The sequence below is a fragment of the Acomys russatus genome, chromosome 11 (genome assembly GCF_903995435.1).
Source record: "Acomys russatus chromosome 11, mAcoRus1.1, whole genome shotgun sequence".
Lineage (NCBI taxonomy): Eukaryota > Metazoa > Chordata > Mammalia > Rodentia > Muridae > Acomys > Acomys russatus.
The window spans coordinates 41,798,892-41,811,541 of record NC_067147.1 but is presented as its reverse complement, the minus strand read 5'-3'; the positions used below and the strand labels follow the sequence as shown (position 1 = coordinate 41,811,541).

Below are 12,650 nucleotides of genomic sequence, written 5' to 3'. Positions count from 1 at the left end.
GGGGCAGTTTGGAGAATGACATGGCTTTAGCAATCAAGTGTTCATCCATTTGTTTTTCATCTTCTAACTATGGAGCCTAGAGTCAAGCAGGAGAGTTTATAGTAAAAATGCTAGCTGTGTTGGAATCTATTCCATATATTTACATTAAAGGTGTTAAAAATACCCTGTGTTACTATGATTCTAATTTGAGTTATGATTATTTCTCTCACAATTTAGGCAATAACCACACTTTACTGCAGAGCTCGTGACTATGTAGGAAGAGGTGGTAGGCAAATGTTTAATCACCGGTATGGGATGAGCATAGAGGATTGCAATACACACTAGTTAGAATAACTGCTACAAACGGCAGAGCATGCTGGCAACAAATCTCTACCCTTAGCACTTGGAAGGCAGAGGCAGGCAGATCTTTGTGAATATAGGGGCAGCCTGGTGTACATGATACAGTCTAGTCTAGCCAAGGGAACACAGTGAGATTCATTTCTGAAAAAGAAAAATTGGGACAGACACAGGGCTATGTGGCAGCCCAGAATCAGCTCTGGTAAACTTTACATCCACCTTCTGGTTCGTGGTTCCCCGCCTCACTTTGAATGTTGCTGCCTCAAGAAATTCTTCCATTTGGGCTCCCTGCTTTACGGAGCTGTTTTGATACTCATGACATAACAGGTTCCAGTCTTTGTCTCCTGAGCATCTATCTCCAACCCTTCATACTTCTGTTAGCAATCTGTCATCCTGCTCTTAAAGTCATGGGGTTGTGGTCACACCTGCAGCTGCTAAGCAGAAAGAATTATGATTTATCATCCCCATTTACCCTACTCCACAGTCCCTACTTAATTTTTCAAAGAGCTCTCAAAGCCTTCATATTCTACTGTCTTTTTAAAAAAATTTTGTATCATATAATAATGTATCATATACAGGGGAGGAGGTCCCCCTCAGGCACAGTCACAAGGAAGAGGAGTAAGGGGAAAATGGGAGGGAGGGAGGAATGGGAGGATACAAGGGATGGGATAACAACTGAGGTGTAATATGACTAAATTAATAAAATATATTTAAATAATATTGTTATAAAAAGCAGGAGGAAAAGACTCATGAAGCCCAAACGCTGTAACACGTGGCATGGAGTATCGGATAAATCAAAGCTGAAATGGTAAGAAAACATTTATCAGGATACAACTATTTATTTAGCTTGTTCTGTTGTATAGTACTACTAAAATGGATACTTAAAATGGAAATAGCATTGAGCCACATTTCACAGATCTTTATAAATAAACTGCTTCTTTTCAAGCCACCGAAGGGTAACTTATACCATTGGACTCATATACTTCCATATTACCTAGGTCTAGCTCTGCAGCATTTGTAATAGGTTGGCAATTTTTTTTATATATGACAAGAATTCAACTGTAAACAGAGAAGGGGCTGTTGCTTTCCTGGATTTGAAGTAGCTACAGCTACAGGACACTTACCTCCACAAGCCTGCCTGTGTGCTCATGAAATATCGCAGCGTATTCCTTGATTTCCTTCTCTCGGCCGTTCTTGGCAGCTTCAATGAGAACCAGGAGTGGGACTGTTGTGTCCAAGAATGAATCTGATATGTGATCTATAATAGCTTTGCGTAGCTGAGAAGAAAAAAAAAATCCTTTTATTTCTAAGAAAAAGTTCGTGTTATTTTCTAGTCTTATGGTTTTGATAATTCTAAAATTTATTTTACATGTTTCTTAAGCAATACTTAACAACAGTAATATATGGTATGGCATATGAACATCCTCCGTATGGTACAGTACATGAACATCCTTTACAAGTAAAATAAACAAAATATATTCGGGATAAAAAAATATCAGGCAGCAACAATTCCCTGGCTGCCAAAAGGCACTAGATTTCATTATTTGTATTTAGAACATAATTCAAATTGTAAGTGGTAATTCAATATTTTTCCTTAAAGAAATTACATGATTAGAATGTTCAGCATGTGTACAAATAAAATGCATATATTGTATTTTAATAATTACAAGATTAGAAAACACTTTTTTACTTATTGGAAGAATTGATGATACATTTTGATTAGCTAAATTGTAGACTTCATGGTAATTAAAGCAAGTGCAATCATCAGTTGCACCAAATGCTAACAGATTAATAGAGCAAGAAGAAGAATAAATGAGTTTGATGTCCAATTTTCTCTATTTGCATTAATTGTTCTTGCCCTCATACCTTAAATTATTAAACAGCTCTAACATTCTGCCACAATTAGTTCTCTTAAATTAAATTACATGGAAGCTTATAAATGACATCAGATAATTGACATACTCAGCAGAAATTTTCTGAAACTTAAAAAATGTCATTAAACTCAATTTACTCTATTTCTAATACTGAGACTACAATATCTTGATGTATTTTTAACAAACAACATCAATGGTTACAAATGAACCCTAAGACTTTTGGATCAATCTGATCACTTAGCTTAATAACCTCTCTTTTTGAAAAAAAAAAAAAAAGTAAAGATCAGATAGAAAATTTGTAATTTGCCTTCTGTGACAACTATATTTTAGGGTATTTTTAGAACTTGTTGGCAGTTTAGTTTTAAACAGTGTGAGAATTGCTAATAGTATCATTTCAAGGTCCAGATGATGGGCCTTCATTTGTACAAAGCACTATCTGGCTGGGAATACAACTCAGTGGCAGAATACTTGCCTTCCACGTGGGAGGCCATGATTCAATTCTCAGCGAAAAAAGCTGCTGTCTTCCTGTAACAATTATAGGATGATAAATCTGTAGGAGCTACCAGCTTCTTGTAGGGAAACACCTTGTTCATACCGGGAGAGCTACCTGAGGAGTGTGATAAGGTGTTCCACATCTCACAACATCCTTCACACCATGAAGAACCCCACTGAAATTGTTCTCATTATGAAGTAGGGCAAATCACTTATGGCGACAAACTAATAGTTACTGGGCATTTGACAGGGTATGGGAGGTGAGAGGTCACAAGGCAAGGTGGTGGCCATAAATGTAGTGTGTTTACAATCATTGAGAGGTAGATCATAGAAGTCAGGGGAATAGGCTAGGGCTGCTGTTGAGAAGCACATGCTGTGTGTGTGTGTGTGTGTGTGTGTGTGTGTGTGTGTGTGTGTGTGTGTGTGTGGTGTGTGTGTGTGTGTTCCAGAAACATAGGGGAAATGTATAAAGATTCTCAAAGAAGGGAAGAATTTTTGGTGACAGCCCCACCCCAACCCCACTCTTTTCTGGAACTTGTAACTTGAATGAGGGTGATAACACTACATAGATTTCATCTATGAAGGTCAGACTACTTGGAAATACCACTATAGTAGACAGGCCAATAGAAGAATAAGGCTTTCCAAGTGAGAAGATGACAGAGACACTGCACTCCCAGCCTACTCAGGTAATCAAGTTCATTCCGTCTCAAGTCTCTGATGGAGTTGAAGAACAGGTAGCTTACTTTTACAATGAAGCTTAGCTGTTTAGGGGTTAAGATGTTTTTAGGTCTAGATAGATGTTTCCCGTTAATAATGACAAAATGTGATAGAGACTGATTTTTGCTCCGAATTTTAGATGCACCAAGATAGGAAAGATGTTTTCATCAAGGCTGTCAAATACAAATAGCCAAAACACTAAGAATGAAGAATGTAACATTTATACAATTCCTTATTGTTTCATGATTCTTCTTGCTATAGGTAGTTTATTGTATATATGTGTAATAATATAAATGTATATGTAAGAAAAAATAAAAGTAAAAAAAAAAGAATAGAGCTTTAAAAGGCTGAGAGAATAGTTAAAAATAGAGAGCCAATTACAAAAACTAAAAGGCAAACTTCAAATAATTCTCACTGTCATGACTTTCCAAATATTCATATTCTACCAAACAGTTGACATCAGCACCATGGTGGACTTGTGAAATCTGCTTTTGTAGAAACCTGACTCCATCCAATGAAACAAGTGTTTCCAAACGACATTCCTGAGACTGGTGAAGATGAAAATATTTGAATCCATATAACAAAGCAGAGGAGTGTGGGACATTCAACATTATAACAAAACAACCAAGGAGACTGAAGTGTGTGTGTGTGTGTGTGTGTGTGTGTGTGTGTGTGTGTGTGTGTGTGTGTAGTACATACACACATTCACACACCATAATGTGTATATATATATATGTGTGTGTGTGTGTGTGTGTGTGTGTGTGTGTGTGTGTATACTTTAAAAATAACTGAATTTATAAAACAGAGACAGATAGAGGTTGATCTCTAGGAAGGCAGTTGGTGAACATAGCAAGTTTCATATGAAATTAGATATAGAAATCCTACCACCTCAATAGTGATTGGGAAACAAGAGTATAGACACACTGAGAATAAATTCTGATTTCTAGTAATTTGAATGTGAGATGAAGAAGCCAGATTTAGTATTAGCTAACATGAAAAGAATGTTTAAAAATACACTGTTCTTTATCTCATGGCAGAAGAATGTGTCAGAAATCTGTAACTTGTGGAATATAGCTTTTAATGCCTTATTTTCTTCCAGAAGGCATTTTAACCCAGGCAAATAACAAAGTGCATAGTTAAACATCACACAGTTTCCTCAGAAGTCTCTGCCTGACTTGTTGAGTGCAAAGCTTTTATCCCAGTGCTCATAACCATGGTGAAAGGTGACATTACAGGCCTTTAATTGCTATGCATATCCGCTAGGTCAGTCTGCAATTCTGCTTCCTGCCGCAGGCCTCAGTTCTAGGTCCTCTGAAGGCATCTTATGCTTCTTCCTGTTATTCTGCATCAGGGCCTGCTCTTGGTCTCCGCAAAGTTCTCACACAAAGTACAACAGCAGCTTGCACGTTCTCGAGAGCCCATATCCCCAGGACAGCAGTGGCAAGAGCTACTAGATGTGGCTTCCATCATTGGCCAGGCAATCTAAGGAGGAATTCTGATTCATAGAAGTCTTCAAGGCCCTATATCCTGTAGCTCCAGCCTTAATAGGATATACCCCCACCCTATTTTCTGCCTTGCTTGACAGTTAGTAAAAGCTTGTATTTGGAACCACATCCCAAGTCAACTCCCTGCACTGTGTCCTAAGGCTTTGTCCTCATGAATGAGACCCAATGTGAAACAGGCCCCTCGCTCTGCTGTTAATGCCTGGTCATTCCCCACTGACTGGTTTGTGTTCATAGGCTCATCTTTGCAGACCATACTGTCACTCGGGCTTTGCCCATCACTGAATGTAACTCTATCAGGCCCTACTTTCCTGACCATTAAAAAGAATTATTATGGGATGAAACTAGCCAGGTGGATAGGTCCAACTACAGAAAGTCAGGGATGTTCTGTAAGGCAATGTTTTTCCTTGGTCTTAACGTATTCCTCTGAGACATTTACTTTACACCTTGACTAGGATGCACTAATGAGGCACCCCTTAACTTAGTGATTTTCATGCTGTCTTCCTGTCCAGGGGCTTACTATATTCTTTCACTTGGATGATATAAAGAAATTCTAAAGAAGACTTCAACATGCCAATTTTGACATAAAAGCCACAGTGCTAAAATTTGAAGTTAGTGGGAAGCCAATAGGAGTTGTGGGGTATGAATTTTCAATAAATGCTTGCTTGTGTCAAGTATGAGTGATATCGGAGCAAAGCCAAACTGGGGAGCTTTCTATCTTTTCTCATTGTAGCTTAATAAAAGGTTTTGAGGCATCAATTTTTCTATTTCCCACTGATATAAGTGGTTTGGTATCTCAAATAAAATATTTCTCTACAACTGAAACGCAAGAGTGAGAGCCCCACGTGGAAACTGTAAGAAAGCCTACCGTAGTTCTCAACTGAGGGAACAGGAAGAATGGCCTGTGAAGGGAAACAGAGTTTTCCAGAAAATATTCCTCCTTCCAAAATAAGAAGAACTTCATTTGGCTATACAGATGTCATTTCAACTTTAAGTAAGTAAGAAAACTATACTTTGCAGGACTTGACTAGTCAATAAGAACCAAATCAAGTAACAATTCAGCATCTAGCCACTGTGCCAAATCCATGGGCTGTGGGCTCATGAGAGCTTAATATGCTGATGGTGACAGGTAAAGAGCCAATAATGGCTTTCGAAGGCTTGTGGTTGTGCTGCTAACGTGGGAAACAAAGATGCCTCACTCCAGGCAACGAAACAATGAAATAATCAAGCAGGTGGCCATGCTCCTTCTGTGAAACAATGAAATAATCAAGCAGGTGGCCATGCCCCTTCTGTTTGCTGTTGTCAGAATTCCATTTTAATTGATAGATTCCATCATCACTTTAGCGTCTATTAAGCAGGCGAGACTTTTAACCTGCCTTTAGTAAAATCAGATGTTTCATTCTTTACAGGACAGGAGAAGTAGGATATATTTGGGTGTTGTGATTTTAATAAAGTAAAAGTTTAAAGGATTTTTAAAAAATCTTCATTTATTAGGTGTTCTGACAGATAAGTCATTCTCAGGTAAATAATGGGAGGCCCGGCAAAGGAATAAAAAATGAAGTTTAAAAAAATGTATGAAATAAGTAATGGAGAAAAAAAAAAAAAAGGATGACAGTAAAATCAGTGCATTAGATGCTGGGGGTGGTGTTAAAAATTAACAGGCCATTTTATTTGTCCCCTGGTGTGGGGATTACACACTTGAGCTTTAGTTATATTGTATCTGTGATGGAGCCTTGGCTCTACCAAGTGAAGTTTAGCAAATTGGTTCACTTGAGGATCGATAAAACACTACAGCATATTTATTTCAAGGATGAAATCAAACACAAAAAATACACTTGGGTAGGGTGTTCTGGAAATAGTAAATGAGAGATATGATAATAATTATCATTGTAAAAGTTTACAATCCATTGGGAAGAAAATCCTCTGCAAAAGAAAAAAAAAATTGGCAGAGGAGGAATGAGTATTTTAACAGAAGTTCCCATGTATGTCAGAGCTCTCAGAAAATAACAGTAATCCCTGCTGGAGAAGACAGCTAAGGTTTGCTGGGGGAAGCGGCATCCATACTATTTTAGAACTCTGGTGACTTAGATTAGATGGAGAATGAGCACAACCTGTCACAAGCGCAACATGCTGAATGTGGTAAGCTCGTGACTGTGTGTGACAGGAGGTGACCATGTGCCAAGAAGAAAGGAAATCCTTTTATCAGATGGTAGGGAGCATATTTCTGATGAGGAGGAACTGAGGAGATAAAGAACATTAAAAATGAAAATGTGTGACCAAGTAACAGAGAACTTAGAATGTTGTGACAGAACTTTGACTCTGTCCCTAATGAAATGGGTGAAAAAGCCAAAAAAAAAAAAAAAAAAAAAAAAGGTAAAACCAAAAATTGACCATGTCGTGTGTTAGAACATTCCATCTTCGGGCTCCACAATGTATGGTGTCTACTCTTTCGACATTGCTAAGAAATTTATGGCACTTCTTACAGGCTCCATCATTCTCCGGCTGAGAGCTAAGGCATTTCTATTACTGATGAAAAAGTAATGGTTATGAAATGGTAAGGATGGATGAGCAAAAAGAGAAGTTCATGGGACTTTTTACTAAAAATAAAACCAGTTCTAGAACAAGAGATGATCATTAAATATTTCAAAGACAGTCTAAGAGCAGGGCTTTGCTTTTGTGAGAAAAGAACATATGTAAGGCACTTAGAATAAACTCTTAAGCGTTGAAAGCATAAAAAGATGAAAAGATTACTCATTTTGCTGTTTCCATTTTTTTTTTCTCCTGAGACATGGTGTCATGTATCCCAGGTTGGCTTTAAACTCATTCATAGCAGAGGGTAACCTTGGGTTTTTGATCATCCTGCCACTGTCTCCTGAGTGCTGATTTGACAGATATGTGCCACCATGCCCAGTTTGTAAGGCAGGGGAGATCAATATCAGAGCTACAAGCATGCCAGGAAAGCACTGGATGAACAAAGCTATATTCCCAAACCTCAACTGCACACGTAAACTATATATGCAACGTATAGACCTCCCAAGGTAAATGAGTAGTCTTGAAGATCATGTCTCCAAGGACTGTTCTTCATCCCATGCCTTGATGCACATGCATGCTGCTTCTCCAAATGGTCAAGAGCTCCTGCTTGATCCTTCATTTAGAGTGAACTTTGTGGCCATGTTTTAACCATATTCTTTGACTTTGGATCTCAGCTCCCAACCTGAGCCCCTGTGTGATTGGTGAAGACCATGTAGAAAGAGCCCTGATGATACCCAGAATTCCAGCAGCTCTTATATATGGTGCTTAGTAAAAGAGGAAACTGAAACAAAGGTGACATTGACCTGTGAATTCCCCCAGAGCACAGCTGTTCTCTAGAAACTGAGAGAGACTATGAGAAGGTATTAGATGCTCTGACGTGATGCCTCTCACCATGGATGTTGGGGAGACAAGCCATGCATGTTTACATGGTAAATACAGGATACCTGGGAGCATTTGAATTTGAAGTAAACACAGTTTTAAAAAAATGAAGCAACTGCTTAGTAAAATCCATTCCACATTTGAAACATAATTATGTTAAGACACACTTATTGCTAACCTAAAATTTAAACTGAACTTGCCATGTTGGGCTTTGATTTGCTAAGTCCTCCTGTTCAACATGCAGGAAGTTGCTTTTTCTTAAGTCTTTGAGGAAAATAACAACTGTAAAGGCTGGGGAGGTATGAATGTAGATTAGCATTTTTATATATAGCTTTGCTTGTGGCAAACTAGGTGGAAGAGATAAGGACAAGAAATAGTGTAGGTGACAGTCATAGAAATGGCTCTTCCAAGCCCTAGGAAGAGCAGAAGGGGTGGGAATCCTGAAGGAGTGTTGGAGGTGTAGATGAGCTGGTATAGTGCTTGCTTAGCATGCAGAAAGCTCTGGCTTTGTACCTAATACCTCAGGAAAAATAACCTGGTGTGGAGGTGTATATCTGTAACCCCAGCCTTGAGCACTTGACCAGTCACAGGTTTGTGGGCAGCTTGGGATACAGGAGACTCTGTCTTAAAAATGAGGATGGAGAGAAACCCCAGAGAAGACAGAAAATAAAAAACATACAAGAGAGAGGCAGGGCAACACTGAGGGGCCACACTTCTGGGCCCCTGTCTGTGTCCTGACTCAATGCCCTTTGTTTATTAGTCCCTGACCACTCTGTATGACTTTTTCATCTGTGCCCCCAAAGGGATTGCTCTGGCACGCTCGCTCCTTTAACTCTTATACCCATGATTCTAAGGGCTGACAGCTAAGAGAAATCACATCAAGGCCCTAATGCTGAGAAAACATGGTTTTCGCATAATTTAAAATCCTGCTGTGACATGGGCTCACTCTCTGTGAATCCTTTCTATTCTGTATCTGAATCTACTTCTGAATTAAAATATGGCCCAGCCATTTCTCTAATTCTTCTCATTTAACTACAATAATATATAACATTAAAGGCTTCCGGTTAAAAGCTTTTTCTTTTGCTTTTATGAGTTAATGGTGACCATATTATAGCTATGCATAAGAAAAAATCTGGTTATTAAGAGTGGAAAGTATTAGAAAGCAAAGTCCTTGGAAATTGGCTACGTCTGGGGTTGGGAATAGAAATTAACTTATGTCCTAACACAGGTTTTCTCAACTGCTTTGTAAAATCCTTTCTGATCTTCTAATACTAGTGACTAACTTCCAAAAATCATCTCAACAGAAACTAATTTTTGGAGCAGCCACAAACCCTGAAGAACAATTGAAAACTTTGAACTATTAGATGTTCTCTGAATTAGGATAACAAATTCAGTCTATACTTGTCTTAGTTAACTGTTGATGTGATGAGACACTATGAACTAAGCGACATAGAGAGGCAAGGGTTAGTAGGTCTACACTTCCTCATCACCACTTATCACTGAAGGAAGTCAGGACAGGAACTGGAGCAGGGAAGGAACCTGCAGGCAGGAGCTGATGCAGCGGCCACTGAGCAGTGCTGCCTACTGGCTTGCTCATTGTGGCTCTCTCAGCCTGCTTTCTTATAGAACCCAGAACCATCAGCCCAGTGGACCCTTCCCCATTAATCACTAATTAAGAAAATGCCTTACAGGCTAGTCTGTTTACAACTCAAAGTTCTGGAGGCACTTTCTTAATTTATGTTCCCTCCTCTCAGATACTGACTACCACGTCAAGGTGAAATGAAACTAGCCAGCACAGTGCTGTCATAAAGCCAATTTATCAACATCCCTAAGAATTTAGTGTGCCAGAAAATCATATATATTGGTTTTATTTTATGTGGAAGTGGACGTGTGTACATGATCATTTTACATAGGTATATGTATACGTGTGGCACATACATGTGAGGAGAGCGGACAGCTTCCAGCTGTGATTAACGAATGTTCATACACCTTTCACTTGTGACAGGGCCTTCCACCTGCATATAGCTTATCACATAGTCTAGGTTGGCTGGGCAGAGAGGATCAGGATTCCTCTTGTCTCCATCTCCCCAGTACTTGGATTAAAAGCTTGTGCCCTCTCAACACACACACACACACACACACACACACACACACACACACACACACACACACACCTTTTCCAAAGGTGATTCTGTGGATTGAAGTTGGCTCCTCTTGCTTGCAAGGCAAGCAGTTTACCAACCATGCCATCCCTCCAATCCAGCATTGTGGGTTTACTTATTATCCAAAGCCCTGTTTCACACTATTAATTGCATTTCATAGATTCAAAGAAGCCCTGAGAGATGAAATCTATGCCTCATCACATCTTATGAGGACAGAGCCAAGATTCTACTGTAATTCTGCATAACATTAAGGTGCACGCTCCTTTTTCTGTCTTCTGCTTGCCACAAAACATTTGAGGCATATAAATGTGCAAAGCGTAAGCTTGCCTTTCTAGTTTCCTGTTCTATAATTTCAAAAGACTAGAAAGAAGAAACAGTATGACAATGAGAGCCTCTTTTGCCTCTTCTTCCTGTCCAGTGGCTCGCATTGCTCTCACCTGTCTGCGGAGGTCTCTGGTCTTCTTGCTCATGTTGTCTATAGCCGCATTCAGGGTATTACTCTTTTCTGTTTTTCCAGTCTGCAAGGAAGCAAAACACTGACATAAGCAATGCTACCAAATTACTCTTTATCACTTAGCAATTTGCTTTCGAACTTTCCTGAAAATAACAGCTTAAAAATTCAAGAATAGTTTTCAAAACTGCTATGACAGTGCATATGATTCATGAGCACTTCACTGAGACTAAGCAGAATGACGATTAAAGCACACATTATTTTCTTCTTTAAGTGTCTGTAATATTTCTGATACAGGGTTTGGCCATATTCAATGTGTCAGTAGGTAGAGCATTGTCTCCCGAAAACTCTGATCTTCATTCTTAACAAGTCAACTCCTTAACTGCTAAGCATGCAATTAGCTTAAAAGCATTAGACGCCCAATTTGTCAACTTCTGTGGGAGTTTCTGAAGTCATTTTCTTGGTGTATTGTGTAAGTTATGCAGAGCCATATTGGAGTTTTTGCTAAACACTAAATAAAATATGCAGTGTAAATTCATACAATTTGCAAAAGTTGACCACAATTTTAGCTGACAGTATTCCAAGAACAAATTGTTTTAAGTGAGAACTGAATGCTGCTTTTGGCTCTTTAGGATAATTTGTGGAACACCTTTTCATTCTGTAAGCAGAACAGTTCTCTTGGTTGCATCCTTTAACCTAAGGCTTGGACTCCTCGACACACAGAGAGTCACCTTGGTTGACATTTTCTATATAATATTGTTGTGGGAGACAACTGGGTTGAATCTAATCATACCTTCCCAGTGATACCTACTAGAAAAGAGATTGGAAAAAATCATTATGTGTTTCACCTCTAGGAAAATTGCTGCTGCTCTCAAATTAATAAACTGCAAAGGGCTCTGAGAGGAGACCTTGAAAACCAGCAGCTGGCCACTGAGCTGCCAGAATGGACTCCATGAAGAGAGACACTGAAGCGTAGCACCGGCAAGGCAGAACATCAAACACTGCCTGGACAAAACTCACAGAAAAACCCCATGCCTTCAAATAGAACATCTTAACAACAACAACAAAAATAAGCATCATCTACTGCACTCTATGCTGATTCTCCTCATCCCCTGTCATCTTTCTCAACAACTGTTCTCACAGTGCCACATTCCCAAGGTTTTCTATCTCTCTCACCTAGTTTTTAGGCATTGGCACCTGTTCAAATCCTTGCTGTTCCTCGGTGACTTCACAAAGAACTCCCTCAATGCATGACACCCCTTGGAACACTTCTCCCATGGTCACAAGTAAGCTCTTACCTCTCCTTGATTCACTGGCATTTCATACTATGTTCATTCATCCCTGGAACTTCTCAGTACCATTACAATAATTATTTGCAAAGGAGTTATGGAACAGTTTGATGCGAACATGAATTAAAAACTTCATTCAAGGTGCCATACCTGTTAATTAGGGTACCATAAGAAGCCAAAGAAGTCAATGACGGACTCAAGAGTGTACCATTCCACCCAGTGACACAGTTGAGAGCAAGCATGCAGTGCTCTGCAGATGCTTGGTATCATGGACATGTGTCTACTAGCTTCTGCTAAGAAACATGACAGTGGAACAACAGCAGAGATAGTCTGGTGGCTTCTATATGTCTACATATCACACACACACACTCATAAACACACTGTATACACACACACTTAAAAATAAGATATTTTCA

At 39.1% G+C, this 12,650-nt stretch overlaps 1 protein-coding gene across 1 annotated transcript in view; it reads right to left on the bottom strand.

Moving 5' to 3' along the window:
• Positions 1 to 12,650, bottom strand: part of Ctnna3 (catenin alpha 3) — a 1,456,883-nt gene that overhangs the window by 670,732 nt on the left and 773,501 nt on the right. Inside the window, exons 8-9 of the mRNA XM_051153175.1 lie at positions 10,932 to 11,012; positions 1,461 to 1,613 (exon numbers count right to left, since the gene is read on the bottom strand). Coding sequence (XP_051009132.1) covers positions 1,461 to 1,613; positions 10,932 to 11,012 — 234 coding nt within the window. The remainder of the gene's footprint in view (positions 1 to 1,460; positions 1,614 to 10,931; positions 11,013 to 12,650) is intronic.